Raw genomic sequence first — 11,629 nt, 5'->3', positions numbered from 1 at the left:
TCTTTCGCTTTCCTTTTTCTTTTAGGGGATATAGTTTTGGCATATAGTTTCGGTAATTTGAAACGGCACACACTAATATAGTTCGGTGAGCAATGATAAGACCCTTGTATAAACATGAGGCATACATAAAGCATTCCAATATAGTTGGTAATTTCGGTGAATGCACACACTAACCATGAAAACAACTACAAGTACATGTAACTGAATAATGAATTTGTAACAAGGTATCCCTTGTAACAACTTCTAGCGCCTGGTGAGCAATGATAAGAATCCGATCGCAATTATACAACAGAAAAAACAACCAACCATCAAATTAGCTTGCTTCTTCAACTCGATCAGCTGCCTTAACTGCTTGTTCATTTTCTTCAGTTCTCCCTTCACTTCCACCAGTCCTACATTGGGATCATTAGACATAATCGGAACGGCTCCTCTCTCCGCCGCATTCTCTACAGCAAGTCCCCCCTCCCAAATTGCGCTCCCCAATAGCGCCAATTGATTCCTGCAATTGAAGCCTCTGAACGTACACATCGATCCACTCGAAATGCCTGCATTTCTTCAGGATCTGAAAACAACAACGGGAACCCTAAATCCCAAATTCGACGGAATAGCAAGAAAAGCGAGAGAAAACAGAGAAATTGGAGCGAGATCTAACCTTATCCCCCTCTCTATATGGCAAGCTCTCGCATGCAAGGAACTCACGTCCACGGTTGCCGTTCTCGTCCGTCTTACAGATCGACCGCTTCAGAGGCTCCTGGCGTGGGCAGTCAGGGCATCTTGTCAAAGGCACGGATCCATACTGCGCCCATGAAGAACGGGAGGTCGAAGAGAAACTAGACATCACCCGCCTGCCGGAGAAGGGCTGCCGCTGGCGGAGAAGAAGAACAATGGGGCGCGGGGAAAGAAATGGGAAGCAATGGCACGAGCACGGGCGCGGGGCTGGCTCGGGCTCCTATTTTGCAATGGTCACCTGGGTAAGCTGTGGGTCCGGCGCACTTAACGTAGACAAGTTGTGGGTCGCACGATGATCTGGATAAGTGAAGACGTGTCCACTGCGGGGCACCAACAGCGGCCCCACTTGCCAGCACCAATCAACGTCAACTAACGGGATTCCTTCCGTCCGAGCTCCTTCTGCGAGTTTCAGACAAGGTTTTGGGGAAAACTAAGAAAAAACTAAGAGACTGGAGAAAACTGAGCACAACTAAGGAGACAGGGCCACAAAAATAGAAATCCCTACAAAATATCCGTTTGCCACACCGTTGGACCAGTTCATCGACTGGGCAACCAACGTGTAACGAGGACCGGAGTTGCCGACGCTCCATGATGATTTGCGTGGACTGTGATTGAGGTGAACAATGGACCACCCGGCCGTGTCACGACCTTTCTTCTGGTCACGTTGGCCACCGTCCACGGCTGCCACCTACGTCTGCAAAGTACCAACCTGCAATCAACCCGCCATAGATGACTAACTGCAAAACAAGAATAATGCTCCACGCACACCATGGTGCATGGAAGCGGCATATATTTTTGTATTAAAGGCTTTCACAAAAATGCACCAAAGAGGCATTTTACATCTTATTAATCATTTTCGTAGTTTCCTAATACTGGTAAGTTATAGTACCCCCTCCGTTCATAAAAAGTGTCTATATATATGGAAGATTTTGTCTAAATTTAAATGCATCTATACACTAAAAAAGTGTGTATATATATATGTATATATATATATATATATATATATATATATATATATATATATATATATATATATATATATATATATATATATATCTAAATTTAGATAAGTTTGCGATATCTTTTTATGAACACGGCCATGGAGTTTATTTTCCAACATGAATGACTGCATAGTCGGAGGATTGAAGCTAGCGAAGCGTCATAGTAGTTAGCTTTTCATATCGTTTTGTTTGTATCTCTTGTGGCTTGATACTAGACTTCTGAACGGCTGTGTGCATCCTAGTTATGCAAAGTGTACCTTCCAGCTAGTATGATTGCTAGACTAGGATCGGACGATCGCCTTGAGGAGGAAGAAAGAATAGAGAGAGATAGGAGGAGAATTCTGATTTCCTTTCTTAAGTTGAACCGTGACGAGTTTGTTACAGCCTTGCCTATTTATATCCACTCACACACCAACAGCTGCCACGCAGACCCCTCACGATATAACTAAACCAACACACACAAAACACCACCTTATGAACCACACCACACACTAGTGGTGCTCCCATACACCTAAGGCGCCACTGCCTACGTGATATAGATGCTGGGTGTAATGCTTAAAACTTTTTAATTAATAAAGCGTTTTTTATTGAAAAAATCTTTTTATGAACAGAGGTAGTATAATTATGCAAAATTTTATACTCTTTAGTGAATTTAGACAAACATGCGATATCAGTTTAGGTTAATCGATTGGCTAAATAATATCTTCTGATAATATTTCTTTCTCCATCTTTTGACATCTTATTCTCCATTTATGGACCAAGAAAAACCAAGGTGGGTAACAGAAAATTCATGTGGGCATCACAGAACTGAAGGGCTTTTTTTACCTGATGTTTTGGAACAGTTATTCTGATGTGGCGATAGCAAAATGGATGAAAATGATTAGGACCCAGCCAGTATAAATAATGAAGGAAGAAAGGCCTTTTGTCCTCATCCCCGCTCTCCACAAAATTTTCCCCCAAACTCCTCTTCTTCTTCTTCTTGCCGAGGAAGCAAACGCGCAGAGCGAGGGCGTGCGCGAATGGCGGATTCGTCGGCGCCGACGCGGGTGATGATGGCGGTGAACGAGTCGTCGCTGAGGGGCTACCCGCACCCCTCCATCAGCTGCCGCGCCGCCTTCGACTGGATGCTCGCCAAGCTCGTCCGCTCCAACGCCGACGGCTTCCACCTCCTCTTCCTCCACGTCCAGGTCCCCGACGAGGACGGTACGTGTAACCGCCCGCGCGCGCGCGCCTCTCGTCCGTTCCCCGGAGTGCCCCCCGTAGGTAGATTTGCTCAATCGCCGTGCGGAGCTCATTGCCGTGTGCTTGAGGGTGCTCGATTGAATGCGTCGGTTCCCTGTCGAGGTCGCGCAGGGGGTGGTGCTGGTGTTTTAGCACGGTGTAGGTGTAGTTGTTCGTATCACGCCCTAATAGTCTCATATGAAATGCATGGTGATTTCGTAGTATCGATCGATGCTATCCTTACTGCAATCCCACTGTTTATGTACACGGGATCCGTATACTGTTGCGAGACGAATTGTGTGGAACTTTTAAGCTGAATAGAGGGATTGCAGGCTTCTGATGCATCCGGACACTGTCTCGGTTTGTAGCATCCTATTTTGGCTTGCATGTAAAGGTACTTTATGCGGAGCTTTGCTCTGTTTCAGGGTTAGTCAACGGTTTGTACAATTGAAGTAGGCTACTCATACTAGCTGGTGGTTGTTGCGACGTTGGTAGTTGGTGCTGCATCTGAATTAACTGTACCACTAAAACGCCAGGACCAGAAGCTCTGGTCGGTGTACTGAGTTGCTCTGATTCCATGACCTGTTCTTAAGCCAATGTTTACCCCTGATAATGTACTGGACTGGTGGTTCTGTAGCTTATGCCTTTTCTGGATAGAGGATTCTGCATAGATTTTTTTTTTTGCGTGACTGATGTGATACTAGTACTTTTTAAGTAGTGCAAATTTAAATGCAGATTGATGAGATTTTATGTCCTCCAATCTTAAAAGATGTATGCAAAAGGGCACTGCATAGTCTATTTTTGAACTGAAGGTATACTGCATAGTTTGGATGAGCATGTCATTTGATGGATGCAGCTAGGTTCACTTGTTCAGGATAAGAGAAGTTTTTGCTGTTTCTGGATCGAGGGTTCTGCATTTGTTTTTTGGTTGTATGACAAGTCAAGGGTATACATATATTTTAGTGCATACAGTGTTCTATGAGAAGGTGCTTACTTCTTTGTGCGGACATTGTTCTGTTTCAGAAGTAGTCAATGTTATGTGCATTTGAAGTAGGTTACTAATACTAGGTTGTGGTTGTTTCCTTGTTGGTAGCTGTTGCGGCATCTGAATATAACGTGTACCACTACAAAGTTCAAATGCCATGACAAGAAGCACTGAGTAATTATATGACCTGTTTGTAAGCTAATGTCCACCCTTGATAATATACTGGATTGCTGGTTATGTATTCTTTGCTGTTTGTGGATAGAGGGGCTGCTGCCTGCGGTAGGGAGTTTTTGTGTGGCAAGGGAGGTGCTAGTACTTTGATGGAAATAGTGCTTTATCACATAGTTTTATCTCAATAGCTCTTTGCCTCTTCAGACTATCCTTTTGTCAGCAAATAACATGTTGTCTGGCTTGGTTTTTTTTAGCTTACCAGCTTATACTTTTTTTTTGAGATATTATCTACCGCTACTAAGCTATTTCTTCGAAGGGCCTTCGGCCGAACTTTATTAAGGTAGAAGAGAATTTTTTACAAGATCACCACTTTGTGGCAAGTGACGGCCGAGGTGGCCAAGCAAAACAAAGGAAAACACACCAGGTGAAGACCTGGTGGACAAAACGGCAACAAAGACTCAGGAGCCTAAAACGCGATGATACATCCAGCAGCCTTCCAGGCACGTAGGTCATCCATGATCAGCTCAAAAAAACGGCAACGAAGACTAAGCTATTTCTGGTGCCCAGCATTATTTATAGCAACACCTTACTTGTTTCTAGTGTTTGAAGAAATGCTAGTTCCTTGCTATTATAGCAGTACAATGTGCCTTCTGCTTCATTCCGCTGTTCTTCAAGAATACAGCGACCATTCTGAGAAGAATTTGTCCAGATCCATTCAAAATATTAAAAATTATTTACCACTCAAATGTATAGTAGGACGCATCAGTTTGGTAGTGTGTCTGCAACATCTAGTCCTTTCGTTTCCTGAAGAATAGTTTAATGCATGTAAAGGCATGTTCTGCCGTTATAATAGGAACTGCAGGCTGATAAGCATCCACATGAAATTGGCTGCCTGTTGAGTTGGTTACTAACTTTGTATGCTTGTTTTTCTCCATGTCTTCAATGCGCTCTGAACTTGTGTAAGACGAAATAGCTTTTCTGCTTTAGGGTGGCACGTCTGCCGTTAAAATAGCAAGCTAATACGCGTGCACATGAGATTGGCTTCCTGTTGAGTTATTACTTTGCATGCTTATTTTTGTCTATGTTTGTTATGCCCTCTGAACTAGTGTATGAGACAAAATCGCTTTGTGCTTTCCAGTGTTTTGACCTGAATCTTGCTTTGTTTCTCATGATGTTTGGGCCAAAAGGCACTTCAGCAGTTCAGCTGATACTTGAATTCAGTAGATCATGACCAAGAGAGCTTAGGGACCACTTCTCTTGATGTCTGAAATAGCTCCCTGCTGTTTCTCAAAAAAAAAAAAAGTTGCTTGTAAGATATCTAGCTAGTAAACTAGCTCAGTATATGCTAGTGCTTTATGTTATGATATTGTATGTTCGGCTAACAAATTGTTTGCATAGATGTCCTGCCTTGAGATGCACTGTCAGGCTAAGGGCTCATTTGATATAATTCTGATTTGTAAATGACTTCTTGTAGACTCGTATTACATTTGTTTGCATGTATCATTTTCTCGCCATTTTCTCGTGCAACAGTCCAGTGTGCAGTATTTTCTTTAAAATTAGATATTTGGATCACCCTTCTTGTCTGCTACTTATTTCGTTTTGTTGCCAATCCAAAGGATTTGATGATGTGGATAGTATATATGCATCACCGACAGACTTCCAGAGCATGAAGCAGAGAGACAAGATAAGAGGGATTCACCTACTTGAGTACTTCGTGAACCAATGCCATCAGTTGGGGGTAGTCACACAATTTAGTTTATTTCTTCAGTATTGTAGGCTTTAGTTAGTAATAATTTGTATTTTGGTCCCTAACAACTTATCTAATTATGCTGCAGATAAAATGTGAAGCTTGGACCAAACAAGGGGATCCAAAGGAGGTTATATGCCATGAGGTGAAGAGAGTCCAGCCTGATCTTCTAGTTGTGGGAAGTAGAGGCCTTGGGCCATTTCAGAGGTAATATATGTCAAAATCAGTTGGTGTGTTAGCTTGAATAGCATTATTTTGTGGATGGGTGAAGTAACCGTTATTGTGTAGTAACATGGTTATGTATGTTTTGATAAAACGATTCATCTTTTAACCTCATCCAAACGTAGATAAATTACTATCAACTTGGTTGGATTAGGTTTGTTGACAGAGGGGCGTTGGAACAATTGATATCGGTATTGTTATGATATACATCGTTGTCCCTCCTCTGTTTCTTTCACCGTACTATAGAAGCAGGTTAATTTTTCTGTATTCTGAAGCTAGACATGCCTACCTTAATCACATGCCAAATAAAGCAAATATCGTCATGCTAGTTTTCTTGAATGCTGGAAGAACAACTTTATTTCGTTTACCAAATGTTTTGTACAGTATCCCTTTGTTTTGGATAAGCATTGTATGCAAGTACTACCTCTGTCTATAAATAGATGTCTTAGATTTTTCAAATTTGGATGTATGTAGACACTATTTAGACAAACTAAGACATCTATTTATGGATGAAGGGAGTACTATATGATATCAATCCTTGCATCTTGAACTTGTATTTTTTGCTTATAGAGTAATGTTGGAGATCTAAGAGAGGGGTTGAATGAAGGAACTTTAAATACATCTATTGCATAATCCACACCTGTGTCTTACAAAACAAGGGAAAATAGCCAGCAGATTTTTGCCCTCAAATTAGTGTTGAACACCTGAGTTCTGTTAGTACATCAAACACAGTTAACACTGAATATTTGGAGCCGACTATGAAATACTAGTTGTGTAGATAATCATATTAGAATTTGGAATGATATGCTTGGTTGCTAACCTTAAACTCAAATCTGGTTGTACCAGAATAAATCTGTTACTGTTGAAACTTTACATGGATCTCGTCCTAATGAGTTCGTATGCATTTTATCCTCTGCATTTGACGTACCAAAAATTCTTCCAAGTTTTTCTGTGTCTTCCATGCTGTACTTTTCTTAGAAAGAATTGTGTTATAATCCTTCTTTTTTGTAATAGAAAATTTTAACCTTCTTAGATGGATAAAATGATCAGAGAAGGCATAATTTTTTTGTTTTACACATGCACCTTTTAGTGAAGTCTTGCATGTTGAGATTTAAATTGTGGCTTCTCCTATTTGTCTGATTCTGTCTTTTTTTTTTCTGGTTTGCGTTGGTGCTAAATAGGATCAGTCATTTTCTTAAAAGTTCCAAGTGCATAGATGCAGGGTGTAAGTTTTTTTATACTTTGTGCGCATGCTTGTACTTGTGTCATTGTAATTATGTAGCGGGACTTCGATATACGTGCTCTCTAGACAAGATGTTGCCTTGCAAATCAAGCAGCAGTAAAAGTGTGCGTAGCTATTGTGCAAAGTCATATGGACTCACCCTGTTGATAAAGATTCAATAGTATTACTTTAGGAGAACGTGCCACTGATAAAAAGATTTGGTGATTTAATGTCCTATTCGTACAGAACTGATCATAACCATTCCTGTGATGTAGTGGTCTATCTGTGTAGAACTAGTACTGGCAAATTTCGTGTATGTGTTTGCCCTTGCCCATTTGGCTACTATTCAGGTTTTCTTAGAAAGTTACAATTCAGGGTTAGGTGGTTTGTTTACAATCTTGCCAACTCACTGTTTTTCTTTCATGAATTCACACTTTTCTCCCAATTTAAGAGATATAACTGTCATATGCTGTAGTTGTGCATACTCTAGATTGTTTATCTACATCACTTTATATAACACTGATATAAAAACACTATTACTCGGTTACCTATTTCTAGTAGTTTTCAAAATGGTCTATAAAGTTTTCATATTGACTGATGTCATATGCTATGTCAGTATGTCTGCATCCATAGCTTATAGATGTGACTACACAAATTTTCCATGACCTATTTCTATCTTTGTCTGCGAGAGTATCTTCCCAGGTTACTTTTGTTAAATCGAAATGCATTCCTGTCTGTCACTGCTTGTGAACGAAAAAATTTAGCTCCTAAAGTTAGGTTGATTGGTTTAGGATTTATTAGAATTTTAGACCATCACCTGCATCATACTACCTCTGGTCGCTTTTAATTGAGCTGCACCATGCCTAGCTAAGTGCATGTGGTGAACTAACCCCGCGTCGATTAAAATCGACCGGAGGGAGTACATAGAGATTTTTTTTTTTATGTTTTCAGATCCAGTTATATTCTTTTTGTCCCTTCGTGTGTGACTAGTCACTGCAGTATTTTCATATGCAACTTAGATTCTTCTTCTGACAAAGTGACATTACTGAAATATGACATGCAATTCTTTTCTGAATTATACTGTGGCCCATTCTTGTGGGTAAAGCAAAGCAACATTCCACTTTTTTTTTTTACATTCAGCAAAGTAAAATTTTCACTTGAACTGAATAGTTGGTGTTTTGACTTGCAGGGTTTTCGTGGGCACAGTGAGCGAGTTCTGCGTGAAGCATGCCGAATGCCCGGTCATCACCATCAAACGCAAGGCCAATGAAGCTCCCAGGGACCCTATTGACGACTGATGCTTTCGTGCAGCCACAGTACCCGGGAACGAGATATCCTTCACTGCTTGCTTAATGGTTGAATGTACAAATAGAATATGGAAGTGGCTGGGAACTAGTACAGACTTATGCAAGAGCGCGCCCCAAAACTAGCTAGAGTGAAGATACTATCGCCGATGGATGGCTAGCAGACATTGCGTATCATATTATGAGATACATCCAAGTTGTGAACCTAAGCTACCCCTTTGATGATCGATGGATCATGTACTACTACCCTACTAGGGCTTTGCAGAGACGAATGTTCCGCCCCTGACTTGCCCCTGCCTGACCGCGCCGTTGGCGCCTGCAGGGTACCTGAAACCCGCATACTCTCTGGGCATGGCGACGCCAACCTGGGGATGCTGGTGCTGCTGGCGCCCTCTGGTGTCGGGCTTGCTGTCGGTCTTCCACGCCGCGGGCTTCCCCGGCGCGAACTTGATCTCGAAGCCGTCGTCCATGTCGTGGATGACAGCGCGGGAGCTCGGCATGGGCTTCATCGGCGGGTACTTGACCTCGAACCCCTTCTCCAGGTCGCCGCCCACGGCGTCGCTGCCGTAGTAGTGCTGGTCGGAGTAGGAGGACTTCTTCCTGGAGAGGCGGCGGCCGCAGAGCCGGCCCGCGACGCAGGCGACGACGGCGAGGAAGGAGATGACGCCGAGCACGGTGAAGACCGGCACGAAGGAGCCCCTGGACGCGGTGGTGGCCGGCTGCGCGCGCGTGATGGGGCTGGAGGTGGTCGGGTAGTACGGCATGGGCTGCGTTAGAGAAGACATTGCTTCTTCTCCGTCTCTGCCTCTCTCGGCTCTCTGTGAAGCTACTCGACCTTCTCTTCCAATGGAGGGAATGGCTTGTGATGGAGCGTGCTGGTTGGTTCGCTGAGGCCTGAGGGGGAGGAGAGCAGTAGCATGGTCCTTTTATGATGGTCGCGAGGCAAAGCCCCGGATTTGAATCGAGCAAAATTCCTTTTCGTTCTCACAAGCTACTAGCCAGTGGTGGTATGATGATGTTGCATCGCCCATCTTTTCACTCATTCCTTTTTTCCTCCCTCTCTCTCTCTCTATCTCGCTCTCGCAGCAGCAGAGATCTTTGAACGCGTCGGGCCGCGAGAAAGGCGCGCGCTCCGGGATCTCTTTGGGGCAGTTCAATGCGCGAGCTTGGCATGCCGCATTGCACAGCCTGCCCGGCCGGTCTGTCTCTCTCGCACCCCCCTGCACTCTACTGTAGTCTGTACTGTACTGCTGCTGCGTTTCGTTCGCTTTTGCTTTTGGACGTTGCATTGGATCAAAGCAACCGTCGCAGCAGGCAGGGACATCACATCGCTTTGGCTTCTTTGATTTGCTTTCCGCCTTCGCTTTAGCAGAGGAGAATGAACGCCTACTTGACTAGTCGCCTTTCTCGGGCAAGCCAATGCCAATCAAATTCAGATATATAAAAAAAGGCTAATCGAATTCTGTGAGGTGACATCTTAGGCCTGTGCGCCAGTAGGGTTTTGCTCTTCCATGATATGAGCTCGAATACGGCCTGCTACTGCTAGTGCTAGACATCTTCAGTGCAGGTAGAGGCTCTGGATGGGGTATTGGCAGCGTGTTGGAAGCACAATAATTCTGCCTAGCTAGGCACGTAGCAATGTGGACTTCGTGTAGTCACACAGGTGCATTCTCCCGAGGGCATCTCGCCCGACGCAAAAATGACGACAAAATTGAATGCGCGCGAGTCTGTTTGCGTCGGGATGTAGATGCCCAAATCGACTGAAAAGGATCCACTCTCCATTTGATAAAATAATTTACATAGTGCGGGAAAAAACATGAAAATACAAAAAAGGCCATGGCTAGCTAACCCTGGCCTATGCCACGTCGTCGCTGGGCACCTCAGCCAGGTCGACGAGCTCCAGGATGACCCATGACTAGTCGGGGACCGGCGGATCAAATGCCGGTGCGGCAGGTGGTGGCGGTGGAGGTGGCGGATCATATCCTGGTGATGCGGGTATGTGAGAAGAGGCGGCAGAGGAGGCGACATCGAGGCCTGCAAGGCTGCAACGCTAGGTTGAAGGTGTCTTCCTCCAACAGACCTGGCGGTATGAGGTCGATGGTGTACCGGGTCAGCGGCGGTAGCGGCTATGGCAGCTCCGGTATGATGATGCCGAGCCTCGTCGCCTCCTCCTCGGTCAGTTCGTCCGACAGCTCGATTTCCCTGCCCTCCTCCAATGCCATCTGGATAACCTAGAAGACGTCGACGACGAGTCAATGCCGTATGCGGAGGCGTTGAGGAGGTTGCATGGCAACATGCACCGGTGGCGGGCAATCTCATGTCGCCGCTCTCGGCTATGCCGCGGCACCGCCGGCATGGGCACCCTCCGGTGGCTAAGGAGCCACCCACCGGGGTAGTAGACGTTGTTCCACCCATGAGCGCAAGGCGTGCGACCGATGTAGAGGGCCTGGGCCACGCCGGCGGTGACTAGGACGCGGAAGTGTGGCATCTACTTCTTTGTCGTCGACGATCCAACCTCATGGTCATTCTTTGGCCTCTTGAATGGCCACCCCTTGCCCACTCCGTGCGACCGTGCCTTTGATGCGGCTTAGAAGACCAACCGCCGCCTGCCAGCGCTCACGCTGAAGCCAAAGCACGCCATGAATGGCGGCGACGGACAACGGACACGTCTACCGTCGGCGTTTGTTCACGACGATGCATTGTCAGCCTTAATTGGACCATGAATGCGCCAGCGTGAATATATCGGTCACTTTGCGTTGAAGGTCTCGGATTTTGCCCATTCCTTTATCCGCCCAGACTTAGGGCTCCTTTGATTTGAAGGATAGGAAAAACATATGAATATGAAAGGTATAGGATTGGAATGGCATGTCTACTTGAATCCTATAGGAAAATAAAGTTTGTTTAATTGTAGCAAAGGAATTTTTTCATGAGGTATAAGCTAATGTTTTTTTCCTATAGGAATTACACTACAAGATTCCTATAGGAATTTTTCCTATAGGCTATGTTCCTATGAATCAAACAACATGT

General features: G+C 44.6%; 2 protein-coding genes across 2 annotated transcripts; one reads left to right on the top strand and one right to left on the bottom strand.

Moving 5' to 3' along the window:
- The first annotated feature begins 2,649 nt into the window (after positions 1-2,649).
- Positions 2,650-8,868, top strand: LOC127306482 (universal stress protein A-like protein). The gene is made up of 4 exons (XM_051337119.2): positions 2,650-2,933; positions 5,724-5,845; positions 5,943-6,061; positions 8,488-8,868. Exons 1-4 carry the CDS (start codon positions 2,750-2,752, stop codon positions 8,594-8,596), a joined length of 534 nt encoding a protein of 177 aa, XP_051193079.1. The 5' UTR covers positions 2,650-2,749; the 3' UTR covers positions 8,597-8,868.
- On the bottom strand, positions 8,622-9,637 carry LOC127306483 (uncharacterized). Its single transcript, XM_051337120.2, has one exon. The coding sequence runs from the start codon at positions 9,385-9,387 to the stop codon at positions 8,854-8,856; it is 534 nt and encodes a 177-aa protein (XP_051193080.1). The 5' UTR covers positions 9,388-9,637; the 3' UTR covers positions 8,622-8,853.
- Positions 9,638-11,629: the final 1,992 nt, after the last annotated feature.

The sequence above is a fragment of the Lolium perenne genome, chromosome 6, assembly GCF_019359855.2.
Source record: "Lolium perenne isolate Kyuss_39 chromosome 6, Kyuss_2.0, whole genome shotgun sequence".
Classification (NCBI taxonomy): Eukaryota; Viridiplantae; Streptophyta; class Magnoliopsida; order Poales; family Poaceae; genus Lolium; species Lolium perenne.
This window is presented reverse-complemented; position numbering and strand designations above follow the sequence as displayed.

Excerpts from the sequence above, each read along its gene's own strand:
- LOC127306482 (XM_051337119.2), top strand. The coding sequence starts at position 2,750 with ATGGCGGATTCGTCGGCGCCGACGCGGGTGATGATGGCGGTGAACGAG. Across the intron at positions 2,934-5,723 it reads CCAGGTCCCCGACGAGGACG|GATTTGATGATGTGGATAGT; the intron begins GTACGTGTAACC and ends GCCAATCCAAAG. Across the intron at positions 6,062-8,487 it reads GGCCTTGGGCCATTTCAGAG|GGTTTTCGTGGGCACAGTGA; the intron begins GTAATATATGTC and ends TTTGACTTGCAG.
- LOC127306483 (XM_051337120.2), bottom strand. The coding sequence starts at position 9,387 with ATGTCTTCTCTAACGCAGCCCATGCCGTACTACCCGACCACCTCCAGC.